The following is a 16649-nucleotide window of genomic DNA, read 5'->3' as shown; positions in this document are numbered from 1 at the left end:
CAGGTTATTAGCAATTGTTTCTACAAAATGGATAAGCGACAAGACTTTTACCAGGGACTGTACTCACTTGTATGTAGAAATCCATTAAGTATGTGTGATGTACAGTGAGCAAGGCAAAGGGGATGTTGAAGGATTTTTTTTTTTACCTGCGTCAGCAGTGTTGTTTGGCGGAGGAGGGGGGAAACTGAACACAGGGGAGAAGAGAGAGACAGCGTACTCTTCATCTAAACTTTTTATCCACCTAACACTTGCTCCGCTAATATCTAGAAGGTATATTCCTGATGCTGATGTGTGAAATTTGAGAAACAGATTACAGGAAACCAACTGAGTGTCACATTGGGTCCTCCAATAGAATCTAAGTATCACCTTTTTGAATTGTGGGTGAAGTAGAACTGCGTAGCTCTTAGACATTGCATACACAAGCAGACTGCACCAACCTCCCTGCACGGTGTATCTGCTGCAGTGCTTCACCAGAAGAGTGAGTACGGAGAAGAGGAGAGTTAACGAGTCAAAGGCTGTTTCCCTCCCTCATGAATATTTTACATTTCTTGTATTTCCTCCGGTATCCTGGTGAGTATGTCCCTGTGCCAATAAACTAAAATCGATGTCATGTGTTGAGGAAAAACTGGTTTAAGCTATTCCTCAACTGAGTGTCCCTTCACCTCCCTTAAATCTTAGTCGATTGGTGATGAAAACACAATGTAGAGAAGATAAAGAATGCAGAAAGAGATGAACATGATCTGATCACAGGAAGACTATAGACACACAAGCTGCAGAAAAGATTGAATGGGTAAAGTGTACGCTAACGATCGAGAGAGCGCTGTGCTGCAATCGCATCCCACAGCAGACGGCTGAGGACTGCCGCTGATTGCGAGTGCGCGCGCTCGTGTGTGTGTGACTGCACTGCTGAAGAGGAGGAGGAGAGTAAGAACGCTCAGACTGCAGGACCAGAGAGGAACACAGCAGCAGCAGCGCTAGTGTTGGCACGCGCCGGATAAAAGTCCCAGCACCGTAAGACCTGGACGAGCCGACACCACCCAGACCCTCTCGACCGCTATGGCACAAGCGGCCAAGCACCTCCGCAAAAACAAGGATTTAGAAGCGCTAGCAGAACAGGAGCGCAAAGAGAAAGAAGAAGAAAAGGTCAAGAAGAGGAGCCGGTCACGGGATAAAAAGCGCAAGGTACTGGGATGATACACAGGTGTCGTAGTCAACCAGGGGTGGGGTTGGTTAGGTAGGGAGGGGGTTTTGGAATGTTGAGATGCCCCCTCCCTTCTTTGTGTCATGCTAACTGAATCTGGGGTGCCTGGGCACACATGGAAAGTCCGTCATGTTGTGTTTCCACTGTGTGTACACACATTCTCCCTGGCACACATGTATGTCATGGGCATACAAACACGGGAAACCTTCCAGCACACTGCATGCTCTCCTGATCCTTTCTATTGCTTGATGCTTAGTTTATTGACTGTCCTCAATCAATTGTCCGCCAATGAAGCGCTATGTTTCTGTGCCTCGTCACACTTTGCTCCCACTTTCACTGCAGTACTTTGAAATTTTACATGAACACAAATCATCTAGTGGCGGGTGCACTTCCCTTGTAGTTGGCTTTGGAATTACCACTGTAGTGGAATACCTGCAAGGTTCTGTCTTTTACCTGAAGATTCCGGAGCTCCTTGTAAACAATACATCACTCGACCGTCATTCACCTATCTAAAACTGCTGTGTGCACAGCAGTGGTTCAAAAAATGAATCATCTTCAGACTTGGTTGTTGCCTGCTGGTTGAAAATAGCTCTTCAGCAACCCTGTGCATAGTGCCAAGCTGGCTGAAAACCAATCTGGTGCTGATGCGGCGGAGTGTTGTAGCCAAATAAGAGTGCTCCCTCCCCCCGAGTCTTGGGATGCTTGCATTTTTCATTCCGTAGATACGCTATGTTAAAACGAGAGAAGGCAGTTTGACTTCCATGTTCCACAAGAACGTTAAATCAGATATCGTAGCCAGGTTCATGTCAACCTGTGCTCTTGAAGAAGTGTGAGAGCTAGTCATGAATGTGTTTTGCACGAATGTGAGCCAGTCTGGAAAGGGGTGTTGCAAGTAGGAAAAGCCTGCAGGGCTCTAACAATGTATGCATGAGCGCGGCTGAGGTTTCTTCTGAGGCTCTTAATGCAGAAGTTTGACTCAACGTGCATTGTTTCAGGGGATCCTATATCGGTTACGTAACCATGGAGCTTTAGTCTCTTAAATAAGCCTTTCCAACGCCCCCCCGCCCCCCCCCCAATCTCTCATCCACATTTTAACTCTACCTTATGTCCAGGCATGGGATGTTGACCCAACAGTGTGACACAACGTTTTTCCCTTTATTATACAAATATTGGCAAAGAAAAGGTGCCACACTTGTTTCTGTTATTTTATCACTACCAAAGCAGCTTGTTATTATCTGTGCCTTTTGGAACTACTGTAAATTCTGTTGACATCATTATAGTGTAACGATCCATCCATCCATCTAACGCTTAATCCGGGTTCGGGTCGGCAGCTTTAGAAGGGAAGCCCAGGCTTCTCTCTCCCTAGCCACTTCAACCAGCTCCTCCAGCATTCCCAGGCGGTCCCAGAGGCAGTCTCTCCAGCGTGTCTTGGGTCGTCCCCAGGGCCTCCCGCCGGTGGGACATGCCCGGAACACCTCTCCAGGAGGCATGCGAACCAGATGCCTGAGCCACCTCAACTGGCTCCTCTCAACGCAGAGGAGTAACGGCTCGACAGAGTCCTTCCCAGATGACCTAGCTTCTCATTCTATCTGTAAACGCTAATTTATGCTTCTGCGTTCCATTGATGGCGGCGTGACGGCGTAGACCCTTTGCCGTCATTGCAAATTTGAAGTTCTGCGTCAAGGAAACGCATTGCTCTGTAATTCACCGGCATGCCACTTGAGGGGGTGTGGTGTTGTCTTTGTACTGTTTTGGGGAACTCGTGTGTATTTAGCACCTGCAGCTAATCAATATTGAACAACAGAAGTTGTTAATACAAATGTTGAAGCGTAGGCGACAGAAAAGACGTTTGTAAATGTTTGAAAACGATGGTGTTGTTGTGCTGAACTGGAAACAACGTTCTGAGCAGACCAATCACAGGTGGAGGTGGACGTCAGGCTACAGTGTAGGGTCATAAATTGGGTCTGCATTACGTAGACGCAGAAATCAGCCTTAAGGGAGAGTCCTGACACCCTGCGGAGGAAAATCATTTCGGCCGCTTATCTTGTTCTTTCGGTCACGACCCACGCCTCGTGACCATAGGTGAGGGTAGGAACTAAGCCTGAACGATATATCATTTAAACATCGCCATCGCGATGTGTGCGTGCGCGATAGTCCCATCGCAAGGACGTGCGATAGTTTTTATTTTTTTTAATCCACATACGCCCTGTTTTCTGCTCTGCGCAGAGCCTCACACCCTCCCTCTCCCAGCTCTTTGAACCTCGCAGTCACTGCAGCACTTGCTTATTAAAGTTAACGATGCTGGTATCTTTGATCTTGCCAAAGAAGCGGACATCACAGCGCAGCAGCTGTCAATCATCGTTTAACTTGTTAAACAGTTTCTGCAAGGAAGCCGCGTTGGAATGAATGTGTGTGTGTGTGTGGAGACGTTTGAGACATATAAATTAAATGCCAGAAGTGATCATGAGGAGTTCGTAATTTCTACATGTCCACCAAGAGTCACAGCTAAGGTAGATAAACAGAAGTATTGAATAGAGCCAAGCATTTTTCGACTACAGTACTTTATTCTTGTTCAAAAATGATTTGGTTTGACAGTTATGTTTAAAACTGATCATAATTATTACATTTGAAATGCTTAAAACCATTTATTAATATATGTTTATATACTGTATAAATATATATTTAAAAACATACTTTTGGGAAAAAGAAAAAAACATGCCTTATATGTATCTCTTTCCAATGCTAAATCTGAATAAATACACTGAGCACACACAAAAAAAAAAAAAAAAAATTGGGGGGCGCAACTTCGCGGTTTTTCACTTATCGCACGGATTGTGGTCCCCATTAACCGCGAAAAACGAGGGATCACTGTACACTGTGGTGATGGTGAGTCATCCAAAGTCTTTCCAAACAGCTATTCAAGTCATCTAGTGAAAATGTCTTTAAAAAATATATATATATTTTTTCGCAATATAATATCGCAAACCCCCCCAAAAATTGCAGCAATAGTTTTTTCCAATATCGTTCAGGCCTAGTAGGAACGTAGATCGATTGGTAAATCGAGAGCTTCGCCTTTTGGCTCAGCTCCTTCTTCACCACTACGGACCAGAGTCCGCATAACTCCAGACGCTGCACCAATCCGCCTGTTGATCTCCCGATCCCTCCTACCCTTACTCGTGAACAAGACCCCAAGATACTTGAACTCCTCCACTTGGGGCAGGATCTCATCCCCGACCCAGAGAAGGCACGCTACCCTTTTCCGACTGAGGACCGTGGTCTCAGATTTAGAGGCACTGATCTTCATCCTGACCGCTTCATACTCTGCTGCAAACTGCTCCAGCAAGAGTTGGAGGTCAGGGCTTAGTGTAATGATTTCAAGTTTTACCCTATTAAGGTTGACTTTTAGCAAACTTATTCAGAGAAATCTCTCAATGTTGTTTAGTAACGTGACAACAGGGATATGCTGTTTTAAAGGTTTTATAAAAGTTTTCATTTTATTTTAGAAGAGTATCCTTGAGCCTTAGCCCGATTAACTTGAGTAATTCGATTAACAAAAAAAAAAAAGCTTCAAATCCAATTTTGCTGCTTCGAGTATTTGTGTAGTTGGAGTGAAGTTGTATTGGCTTGTCTTAAGTGTTGCATTTAGTTTTGCTGATTTTGGGTGGATACACTGCCCTCTAAAGGCAACAGCGAATATGCCATAACTCGTCTAACATGGCTGACTTCAGCTGCTCCCTGTTAAGATCAACATAAGGTATGTTTTTGTTTGAGCTAATAAGTTTGTTTATGCATTCATTATTTAGTTTAGAAGTATATTTAGCAGTGTTTTGGGCAAATTAAGCTACACGGTAATCAAGCAAGCTTACACCGGATCCGGTGCACAGCCACCTGCTATCGGGGAGGTTACCATTCATGTGTATACTATGCTGTTTTGTAAAGCTTGTCTGTTACTTACAAGACGGAGAATTGGAAGGGAAGACAGTTGTGGCAGCGGAGTCCTGACCCATTAGTGTGCACACTTTCAAGTAAGAGTCATTAATAAAGTTCATCTGGTCAGTGTGCACTATGGCTACTTTGCTACTCCAGACTGTCGAGCAATAAGGTGTCTGCTTCTGTAACACATCCCCATCATGCAAGGGTAAATGTTTGGTCTCAACATTGGTAGTTACAATATATCAGTATAACCTGCATGTACACTTTTTGTTGGGGACAGGACATTAATAAGACCAAATAGATTGGGAGAATGGCGGTCAGGGCTAGATTTCTGAAGAATATAAACCTAATTAATTGATAGGCTAAATGATCAATGCAAAATAAAGCTGTATTGACTTTTATATTAATTTCATATGTATTGGTTCAGGGGATACAGTGTTCAATTCAAACCTTTGTTAAAAAAACAACTTAAGAAACATTTTGAAAACTTCCAGAATAAATATCTGGATGTTAATAGCCAATTGAAAGTGCAATTTTTGAACATAAATTATTTTAAAATACACAATAAATAAATATCTCTTAACTATCCACGAGTGCAAAAAATAAACATTTGTCTGAAGACCACTCAACGTTGTCTGTCTAAATACAGAAATTAACTGAAAAAACTTTTTAGTCCGGGAATAACAAAAATAATTTAAAATGTAGCCTTTCCTCAGGTAAAACACTACTGCTTTTGTCAACAAGCACAGCCAAACTTTAAAAAAAAAAAAAAAAAAAAAAGGAAAGCTCCCTTCGGCTAATTTAAGACCACATGAATAAAAATTAAAACGAAAATTGGGGAGAAGGGGGCAAACCTCTTTTCACTACATTTCTCACAATTTAATTAACGTTAACGGTAAAAAACACAAACCAAAGGACACTTCTCTCTAAGCAGCTTCCTGTTGGAGTTTTACAAGTTAGCAAATTCACACAGTTTAATGTTATTCTAACTCCAATGCAGGTCAGACTTTCAGTAGCAAAATTAGTGGTGTGTTCCCCACCTCCACAGCATTGATGTCTTTTTACATTACTTCTAATGTCCCGCCTCTTCGAAGTGGGCGGAGGAGGCTGCATGTTGTCGACATGTTGTATTTCTGTCGGGTCTGTGAGTGGGTGCATGAGTGTGTAGTGGTGGGGTGGGGGTGGGGGGTCAAGTCCTCAGCCAATCAAATGTGCATTTGAGGGAAAAAATTGGACCGGGACATTCAGCAAGGGAAAAGGGGTAAATGTACTGTAAATGTGGACATAATTAAATTAATTCACATAATAATGGTATGGTCCAATGGCGTAAGTTTGCATAGGGACGGTAGGGACATAACACTAGCAACTTTTCAGGATGCTCAAATTGTCCCCACCAACTTTTAAGCAACCTTATTTGCATTAAAAAGAGTTCAGTTATATAGGTTATTTAGATTGTCTTCCCATATGTTGTAATCATAGAATAGACCGTACCGTTATTAAGTGAATTATTTTCATTATTTTCAGACTTCAATTTATACCTTTTCACTTGCTGAATGTGCCGGTTCATTTCTTTTCTCCCTCAAACGAACATTTGGTTGGCTGATGAGTTGAAGCCCCCACCCGCCCCGCCACAAAGACACACACACACACTCACACAGCCCCACCAGATTCATGTCGACAATATGCCGCCGCCTCCGCCCCCTTCGGAGAGTAGCGATATTTGAAGTTTTTTTTTAAGCCAGCAGCAGCAGCCACTGTAAATCATGTAAAAATAAGTCAATATTGTGGAAGTGGGGGACACACCACTAATTTTGCTACTGAAAGACCGACCTGCATCAGGGTTAGCATAACATCAAACTTGCTAACCTGCAAAACTACTGCGGCCAGGCCAGCCTCCGCAAGGAACAACGAAGTCAAGCTAGCTGTCGCTTATTTGGATCATTCTTTGCATTATGTGCATTATGGTAATTTCGTCCCTACCAATGTTGAGACCAAACCTATGCCCTAGGTATTAAAGGAATTCTGCTTCCCAGCCAAGCCGCCGGAACAGCGACAGCCGAACCAATAAGCGTCCCGCTGGCGCAGCCCCAGTAAGTTGGCCGGAAAGCCAAACCCTGCGCGTCCACTCCAGTGTTAACCCTTTGTACTAATTCCATTTTGAACGGTTCAAAGAAGGCCCACCAAAAACAGGTTGACAATTTATTTGTCGAGAGTGATCAAAAAGCAAGGCAAAACAGAGGACGGAGAGGCAATGCAGGGTCCGCAAAACAACGGATACATCGGAATGTTCCCCAGACGCGACAGTTGTTAGCTAAATGTTCAGTCTTTTGAAAGCTGCGGTGGAATGGGCCGGGCAGAAGGCGTGCTTGGCTGTTGTCTTGGGATAATCCTTCTGTGGCGGGTTTGGGTGGTCAAGTTCGTGTGTCGTCTTTCGTGGCTGGGTCGTTGTTGCCACGGCAACAGGGGTGGGGGTTCGGCATGCCTTGACGTCTAAGGCGCCGAGCTATCAACTTGTTGCCTTGGTAGGGTGGGGGTTTCCTGACCCCACTGAAGAGCTGCTGACATCTTTTCCTTTGCTTATCAGGCGAGGGCTGATAAGCTGGTCCACTTTACTGTATCAAAGGGGCATGGAGCTTGTTTCTTTAAACTATGGTTAAATGCTTTACTATATTGAATGTGTTAGACTAATGCAAACAGTAATATGGTGTCTGAGAGAAAAGTAACTATCCCCTTCAGTACGGTTAATTCTATCCTTACAACATATGGGATGACAATTTAAATGACCTATATATCAGAAGTCATAATATAATGCAAATAAGGTTGCTTGAAAGTTGTTGGGGACAATTTGGGCATCCTGAAAAGTTGGTTGTGTTATGTCCCTACCGTCCCTATGCAAACCTACGCCCTTGCCATCGTGTGAGGTAAACCCCAGTGGTGTAGCACAGTGCGGCTCTCTTGGCTAACAGTGACTATCTTCTTCTGCATAAACATTTTGTTGGTTTCAGTCCAAGTTATGCCTCTGTCTGCTATTCTTTGCCCTGCAATATCTTTCCCCACCCTACTCTCTAAACTAGAAATAGGACCTTCTCAGAGGTACCTGTGCCAATATATCCGAGACTGATTGTAATACCGTCTTAAGTGATGATGCATGTGTGTGTGTTTGACTGTTTGTGCAGGTTGGTGCAGCGGATTAGTGGTGCTGCAGTGGTTACTAAGCTCATCACAGTGAGAACCTGTCGTCTGATCATTTCTACCCGCTTTCCTGCAGTCTTGTTGTCAGAGATTAAAGTGAACATTTTTGAAGCAATCCAGTTTTAGTTAGAACCCCTGGCAGTGCACTTTTGTTATTGGCAGCTCTATCATCTCATTAGTTAGTCAGTTTCATGGACAAAGATGTGTAGCCCTAATTACCTCTGCAAAGTCAGCCATATCTTTACAGTCGCTCTGTTTTCTGTGTCATGTTTAGTTGGAGGATTGTAAAAGCTAATGAGTCTAGCGCAGTGGTCCCCAACCTTTTTTGCACCCTGGACCAGTGTGATGTGGGCCTTTTTTTTTCACGGGGCGCTGTCAATCGTGAAAGGTTTCTTGGCTTTAGTAATACGGTTCGCCACAAGTTATGATGCTTACATTGCATGCGCTTTTGTTGCCTCGTTTGCTAGGTTTTAGCCACATATTATGCAGAATGGAATTGGTCCTAGGCTCCTCTTCCGGCTCAGCAAGTGGCATTTTCTCCGTAAAAAATCTGTCCAAAGACATCGCCGCCCGCAGCACACAGCCAACAGCGGCTAACGTTACTGTTTACATTGACTGATGCTGGGCTGCAAACATTTCAGTAATGGCGGCCAACCACCAAAATGCGACGTACGCAAATCTGTACTTGGATTAGTATTGATGTGTCAAGAGGGCTCAGGACAGATTGCGGTTGATAACAAATTATTTATTATTTCTCTGCAGCCCAGCAGCAAATGCACCACGGACCGGTACCGGTCCACAACCTGGTGGTTGGGGATCTCTGGTCTGGAGAACATCAAAATCTGATTTTATATTTTTATAATTATTTTACCAACGTTTATTCACCACATTTGGTAGCTCCCGTGGCTCTTGAAGTCCTCTGGGCCCACTATCAAAACCACTGGCCCAGGTCAACGCGTCAGGTATTGATCCCAATAATCACGTAAAAGAACAATTTGCTTAAATAACGTGGAGAACATTTATTTTTTTTGCGGTAGATTTAATTAAAAGTGTAGCTAAACGGAGCATAAACATGAATCTAGTGCGGTGGTTCTCAAACTGGGTTCCATCGAACACCAGGGGTTCGATGAGTCAGTCTAAGGGGTTCGATGAAGGTCAAGTCAGGCAGGGCTAGCGGAGAATCACTCGAGTGCTTCCAAGCTCCGCCCCTGGCAAATTGCCGCTCTGGACGTCCGCCAACCCTACAATGTCAGGAACTGCCTTTCTATCGTAGGCCCCTGGGCTTCAGTGCCATTGTAAACAAAAGCTTAACAACCTCAAAAACTCAAAACTTAGTTTAATTGTGGATTGCATACAACTTTCAGGTGCATACCACCACCTACTGTACAAGTGTGTGGTGGTTTTTAATTGGTTAATATCTTGTTCACCTGCCAATCTTGCTTGTATTCGTGTTGCTGCTTCTAGTGCTCAGTTAGGTATAGTTGCACGGGGCTTATCGGTTGCACCAGAGGCATGTAAACACAACTAGTATTTCACATTGAGAAAAAAATCAAAGTTACGTGTAACGCATGCGATTATTTAAAAAGTAGTGGAGTAAAAAGAGCAGATACTGTACGTGCTGTAAAATCTAGTGAAGTAAAAGTAAAAAGAGGGAAGATGCTACCACCCCTATGCTTCACAGTAGGGATGGTGTTGTTGGGATGGTACTCATCATTCTTCCTCCTCCAAACACTATGAGTGGAATTAAGACCAAAATGTTCCATTTTGATCTCATATGACCACATGACTTACTCCCATGACTCCTCTGGATAATCCAAATGGTCATTGCCAAACTTAAAACGATAGAGTGATTGGAAGAGATACTTCTTTGTCACAAAAAACATTCATGAAGTTTGGTTCTTTTATGACTTTATTATGGGTGAACAGAAAAAGGTGATCAAATCTGCTGGGTCAAAAATATACATACAGCAGCGCTAATATTTGGTAACATGTCCCTTGGCCATTTTCACTTCAACTAGGCGCTTTTGGTAGCCATCCACAAGCTTCTGGCAAGCTTCTGGTTTAATCTTTGACCACTCCTCTTGACAGAATTGGTGCAGTTCAGTTAAATTTGATGGCTTTCTGACATGGAATTGTTTCTTCAGCATTGTCCACAAGTTCTCAATGGGGTTTAAGTCAGGACTTTGGGAAGGCCATTCGAAAACCTTAATTCTAGCCTGATTTAGCCATTCCATTACCACTTTTGAGGTGTGTTTGGGGTCCTTGTCCTGTTGGAACACCCAACTGCACCCAAGACCCAATCTTCGGGCTGATGACGTTCGGTTATCTTAAAGAATTTGAAGGTAATCCTCCTTCTTCATTATCCCATTTACTCTCCGTAAAGCACCAGTTCCATTGGCAGCAAAAACAGCCCCACAGCATAATACTACCACCACCGTGCTTGACGGTAGGCATGGTGTACTTGGGGTTAAAGGCCTCACCTTTTCTCCTCCAAACATATTGCTGGCCATTGGGGCCAAACAGCTGGATTTTTGTTTGGTCTGACCACAGAACTTTCCTCCAGAAGGTCTTATCTTTGTCCATGTGATCAGCAGCAAACTTCAGTCGAGCCTTAAGGTGCCGCTTTTGGAGCAAGGGCTTCCTTCTTGCACGGCAGCCTTTCAGTCCTAAACACGCTTGTCTGTGGACACTGACACCTGTGTTCCAGCAGCTTCTAATTCTTGGCAGATCTGCTTTTTGGTGATTCTCGGTTGAATCTTCACCCTCCTGACCAATTTTCTCTCAGCAGCAGGTGATAGCTTGCGTTTTCTTTCTGATCGTGGCAGTGACAAAACAGTGCCATGCACTTTATACTTACAAACAATTGTTTGCACTGTTGCTCTTGGGACCTGCACCTGCTTTGAAATGGCTCCAAGTGGCTTTCCTGACTTGTTCAAGTCAATGATTCGCTTTTTCAGATCCATGTATGTATATTATGACCCAGCAGATTTGATCACTTTTTTTCTGTTCACCCATAATAAAGTCATAAAAGAACCAAACTTCAAGAATGTTTTTTGTGACAAAGAAGTATCTGTTCCAATCACTCTATCAGAGAAAAATCAGAGTTGTAGAAATAACTGGAAACTCAAGAGAGCCATGACATTATGTTCTTCTCAAGTGTATGTAAACTTTTGACCACAACTGTATACTGTATTCTCACTGTGTTATTGTAAGTTGGTTTTTAAAAAATTGGGGGGGGCGCAATAATATCGCATATCGCAATAATTTATGAGAATAATTATCGCACACTAAAATTTGTTATCGCGACAGGCCTACGTGGAGCTAACGGCACGAACAGAACTTGTGGCTCTTGGCAGGCTGTGCCTCGCTATCTCACTCCCGCATCACATGACCAAACAAAAGTAACGTTGCGTGCCCTTCAGGGTGCCTCAGAAAACATTATATTAGGGACAGTACAATATAAAATAAAATAATAATAATATGCATAAATTCATTTACAGAACAATTCCCAAGAATTGCATGTTGTTTTGTTAATAAAAGTTTAACGTCATTTGAAAGAGTCGGAGATTTGTTGATGCACTGAAAAGCTGGATCAACAAATCATGCCCCTAACCCATTATTGCCAAACGTCTCACATTTGATACACCTAAAATTTCATGATTTCGTGAATAATTCAGAATTTTGACAATTCTTTTTGGAAAAAAAAAAAAGATGGATGCAAGTCAACACATGCATCTGCAGGTTTCATGAGAAAAACAAACAGGATTTAGGAAGGCTTATAGATATCAGAGCGCTTATTACACATATTCATTTTGACTTTTCATTTTACAAATTTGAAAAAAAGGTTTCATTAGGACTAGAGATGACGTCATTTTCAAAGTATCGGAATCGGCAAAAAAATATCGGCCATGCCTTATTTTAATATATATATATATATATATATATATTTTATTTTAATTAAATCGTTTTCTAATTGTATTTAATGTTACAAACATAATATGTTACACTTATCCAGAGTCTTAAGTTTAGGCTTAAGGTAGGGTTATCAAATTTATCCCAATAACGGCGGTAATTAATTTTTTTTAAAATGTATCACGTTAAAATATTTAACGCAATTAATGCATGCGCTGCACGACCCACTCACGCATTGTCGCGCTCCATCTGTAATGGCGCCGTTTTGTCTATATAGAGAGCTAAAAGGCAGCGTAAAATGAGTAGAGTGAATTTTGCTAGCCTTTGGAGCCTTATTTTAATTGGCTAAAGCCTGACAATCCCTCTCCCTACGATTAGAAATATCATGGGAAGCAAAGTGGGGATGCAAGGTAGCAATTGATCATTTTCTTAACACCTTATGTTATTTCCCAACGCAGAGAAGATATACCAATTGATAGCACTACGCACAGTCATGGGTCCACTTTCCATCATGCATTTGGGTTGAATGACTGCAGTATCATTTACTGAAAGCTCAACAAATACACTAGATGGCAATATTTAGTCACAATATACAAAGTCACAAATCTTTCTATCCGTGGATCCCTCTCACAGAAAGAATGTTAATAATGTAAATGCAATCTTGAGGATTTATTGTCAGTACTTATGTACTGTATGTTGAATGTATATATTCGTCCGAGTTTTATTCCTTTTTTTCTTAATGCATTGCCAAAATGTATATGATCGGGAAAAATTATAGGGAATGATTGGAATTGAATCGGGATTAAAAAAAAAAAAAAAAAAAAGCAATCGGATCGGGAAATATCGGGATCGGCAGATACTCAAACTAAAATGATCGGGATCGGATCGGGAGCAAAAAACATGATCGGAACAACCCTAATTAGGACCTTATTTTTTAAATTTTGGGATTCTCTGATTAATGCTTCATGTTGCAGGTATTTAAGGGCTAACATTTAAAAAAAAAAAAAAAAAAAAAAAAAAACTTTTGAAATTTGCGGCATCTGGGGAGCAAGCAGCCAGGATCAAATGGGATTTCAACATGCCAAAAAGACAGTTGCATTTACTGTCTTTATTTCAAAAAGAAGGAAGATGGTTCAAAACGAGTCAGAAAAGCACAAAGAAAAGAAAGACAAAAGAAAAGTCCAACAGCATGGCAATTGGGCATTGGTTGTTTTCGGCACTATTTTCTGCGTATGTTCAGGGACCTGTGCCTGTCTCGTCATCCCTGCGCTGTCATATGTACTTTACGTTCCGGCACCTTATGATTTACAAATTAAGCACTGCCTGTCAGCTATTACTTGTGATTATTATTGTGACCACAGGTATCATCACGCCCCTCATGAGGTCAAGGCAAGTTTAAGACCACAATAAGTAAGGTTAGGATTAGTCAATACGTAGTCTCACCCAAGGAAGTGTTCAGGGTTGTATATCACGTCTGTCAGTTCTGTGTCCTTTGAATTGATGGAATGTGTATTCAGGTGGCCTTAGTGGAAGCCCATAGTCGGATGACTCAGCAGGCTTGGTCCATTCAGGTTGATGGAGGCTGGGGAAGACTGTATGAGTGCTGTATGGGCAGGTTGGCTGGGAGCTGCGGCGCACACTCCTTTAATTAACGCTGCAGCGGAAGATGCGCGTGAGGCCAAGCCCCCAAACCCACCGCTCCCTCCTCCTTCCTTCACAGGCTTTTTTTATGAGGTTGCAGAGAACGAGTTCATAGCTGCGATACCACCCATTCAGGTTCGTGTCATTAAAGAAATCTCCCAGTATTCTTAAAGTGATCCTCTAACTTAAATACATGTAGGCTCTAATAAACCACAATTGTTCTCTTGTACTAAAATATGTTGTTAGAAACACATAAAATAAATCAATGGCAATATTTTACAATATTTAGTCCATATTTTGACCGTTAGTTGGCGCCATGGTTTGCGGGCTCGCAGTGATGACATCATTGGGATCTTTCCAAATGTGTAGTGTCAAGTTCTTAGGTAGGCATTTGTAAAATTACCCAAAAATAAGGAGAGAAGACACTCAGTTTTCTTGGCCGAGGAGAGCAAAAGAGTGACTAGACAGAGGAATGCTAGATTACCAAAATTGATCTAAAGAAAAACCCTCCTTGCTATTTTTATTTAGGGGTTTGTCCTAACACAGAAGGGTGCCGCCCTGAGGGGGGGGGGGGCAAGCTGGAGACACCCATGTGATTTTGGTTGGCTATGTGTGAGCATGTAGGTGGAACTAACTAAGTACACGTGTGTAAGCAAAGGCACATGTAAAAAAACGGTCAAAATGACCCAGACACTTCAGTTATGCAACGCTGCGGCCATGGAAGATGTCCTCGAATGGAAAATTGTCCTCGAAGGTCTAGACGAAAGTCCAGATGCCAGGTGCTGAAGATGTCTCGGAAGGTCTAGTTACGCAATGATGCGGCCATGAAGCAAGGCAGTTGTCATCCCGACCCTCTTTACTCTTTGTAACACTTAAACATTATACTACAACCTAGTATAGCAAGCAATAATCATTTACTGGTTATATCAATAAGAGACAAATATGGCAATATGTATTTTTCATGGTATATATGAGCACAAGCAAATAATCAATCAAGCAAATATTTAATCAGTCAACCCTCGATAATTACCTCAACATGTAGCGTGTTCAACAATTGCTTATTGCTGCCTAAACTCGCGAAGTAAAATGCCACGATGTGCTGCTTTTGGATGCAATTTCCAGCCAAATGGAAACAAGGGGAGTGAAGTGAGTGGTCAAGGTGGAATTATTGTTTTTAGTGAAAAAAATGTGCATAAGTGGAAGCTTCTCCCCCTTTTTGGTCCCTGTATGCACGTACCCCACCCACCACGCGTTACATCTGGCGCCCGAACATTTTCCTGGATCCTCAGTCAAGTAAGGGATCCGTCTATTTTCTGGATCCGACGGTCCCATCACGTCTGCAATATTGGTTTCGGATCTGTCCATTTTTTTGATTCGTCGGTACCACAGCGGCTTTTCGGATCAGTCTTTTTTTATGGAATCGACGGCTGCGACATTGCCATGGGATCGGTCTAATTCCTGGATCTTCGAGTGAGTAAAAACACGGATTTGGGTTACTATTGCTATCTTTTATGTTGACTATTCTCTGTGGGAGTTTTCCCCCAATCATACTACCGTAATTTTCGCACTATAAGGCGCACCTGACTATAAGCCGCAACCCACCAAATGTGACACAAAAACGGCATTTGTTCATAAATAAGCCGCACTGGGCTATAGGCCGCAGCTGTCCTCACTGTATTATGGGATATTTACACAATAAAATATTAACCGGTAACACTTCATTAGACTGCAGCATCATACGACAGTCAGAAGACCAAATGAACCACCATGAAGCTTTGAACCAATTGGCTGCGAAGCTTCATTGCTTCTAGAAGCTTCATTTGGCCATCACTGCTCCCTTGGGGGAGACAGTCAATCTCTTCTGCAACCTGCTGTCAACCCTGTTGTTGTCCAACATGCCTCCTAGCAAGCATTGCGGCGCAACAGATGTAAATAACAATCAAAATTCATGTTCTGTGCTAATTATTTATTCGGTTATTGTTCCATTTGTTTCATTATTGCTAGTTATGTTATTTGGTAACACTTTGACAGTGGCACCATGAGACTTTCATTATGACATGACACTGTCATGGGCATTAATGAATGCTTATAACAGATGTCATTTAGTGTTATTCGGCAAATTATCTCACTTTTCAATAGATGTAAAAGATCTGAGCTGGACATAAATGGAGTTAGTAACATAATTTGCCAGATGACACTTAATGACATGTGTCATAAGCATTCAGTAATGCCCATGATAGTGTCATGTCATAATTATGACGGTCTTAGGACAGTGTTATGACGCTGCTCCCAAATAAAGTGATACCAAATACCACAACAAGCAATTAATGAAACAACTGGAACAGTAACTGAATAAATAATTAGCACATAACATGAATTTTGATTGTTATTTACGTCTATAGTGCTGCAATGCATGGTAGGAGGCATGTGTTGTCTATTAACCCCCCCCCCAAATCAACAAATAAGCTGCACTGGACTATAAGCCGCAGGCTTCAAAATGATGGAAAAAAAGTAGCGGCTTATAGTCCAAAAATTATGGTAAATAATTAAAGCACTATGGCACGCTACAGTGACGACAGTGACTCTGACGTGGACCTCACAACAATGTTGGAGTTCGTCAGGGAACGCGTGTTTGCTTACTGCTGAGCTCCCGAGTGATGAGTGGTCAAGGTGGAAATATAATTTTTTGTGAATAAATGTGCATAGTTGAAGCTTCTCCCCTTTTTGGTACTTTTATACACGTATCCTAGCTACCACGCGTTACAATGTA

General features: G+C 42.3%; 1 protein-coding gene across 6 annotated transcripts in view; it reads left to right on the top strand.

Moving 5' to 3' along the window:
• The first annotated feature begins 925 nt into the window (after positions 1-925).
• ank1a (ankyrin 1, erythrocytic a) overlaps positions 926-16649 on the top strand; it is a 283424-nt gene continuing 267700 nt past the window's right edge. For all 6 annotated transcript variants that reach the window (XM_057831859.1, XM_057831858.1, XM_057831857.1 and 3 more), the window contains exon 1: positions 926-1182. In XM_057831859.1, coding sequence (XP_057687842.1) covers positions 1057-1182 — 126 coding nt within the window. In that variant the 5' untranslated portion in view covers positions 926-1056. The remainder of the gene's footprint in view (positions 1183-16649) is intronic.

Source organism: Corythoichthys intestinalis, chromosome 3 (assembly GCF_030265065.1).
Source record: "Corythoichthys intestinalis isolate RoL2023-P3 chromosome 3, ASM3026506v1, whole genome shotgun sequence".
NCBI classification, from domain to species: Eukaryota; Metazoa; Chordata; class Actinopteri; order Syngnathiformes; family Syngnathidae; genus Corythoichthys; species Corythoichthys intestinalis.
Note: the sequence above shows the minus strand (reverse complement) of the source record. Positions and strands in the feature narration are given on the sequence as shown.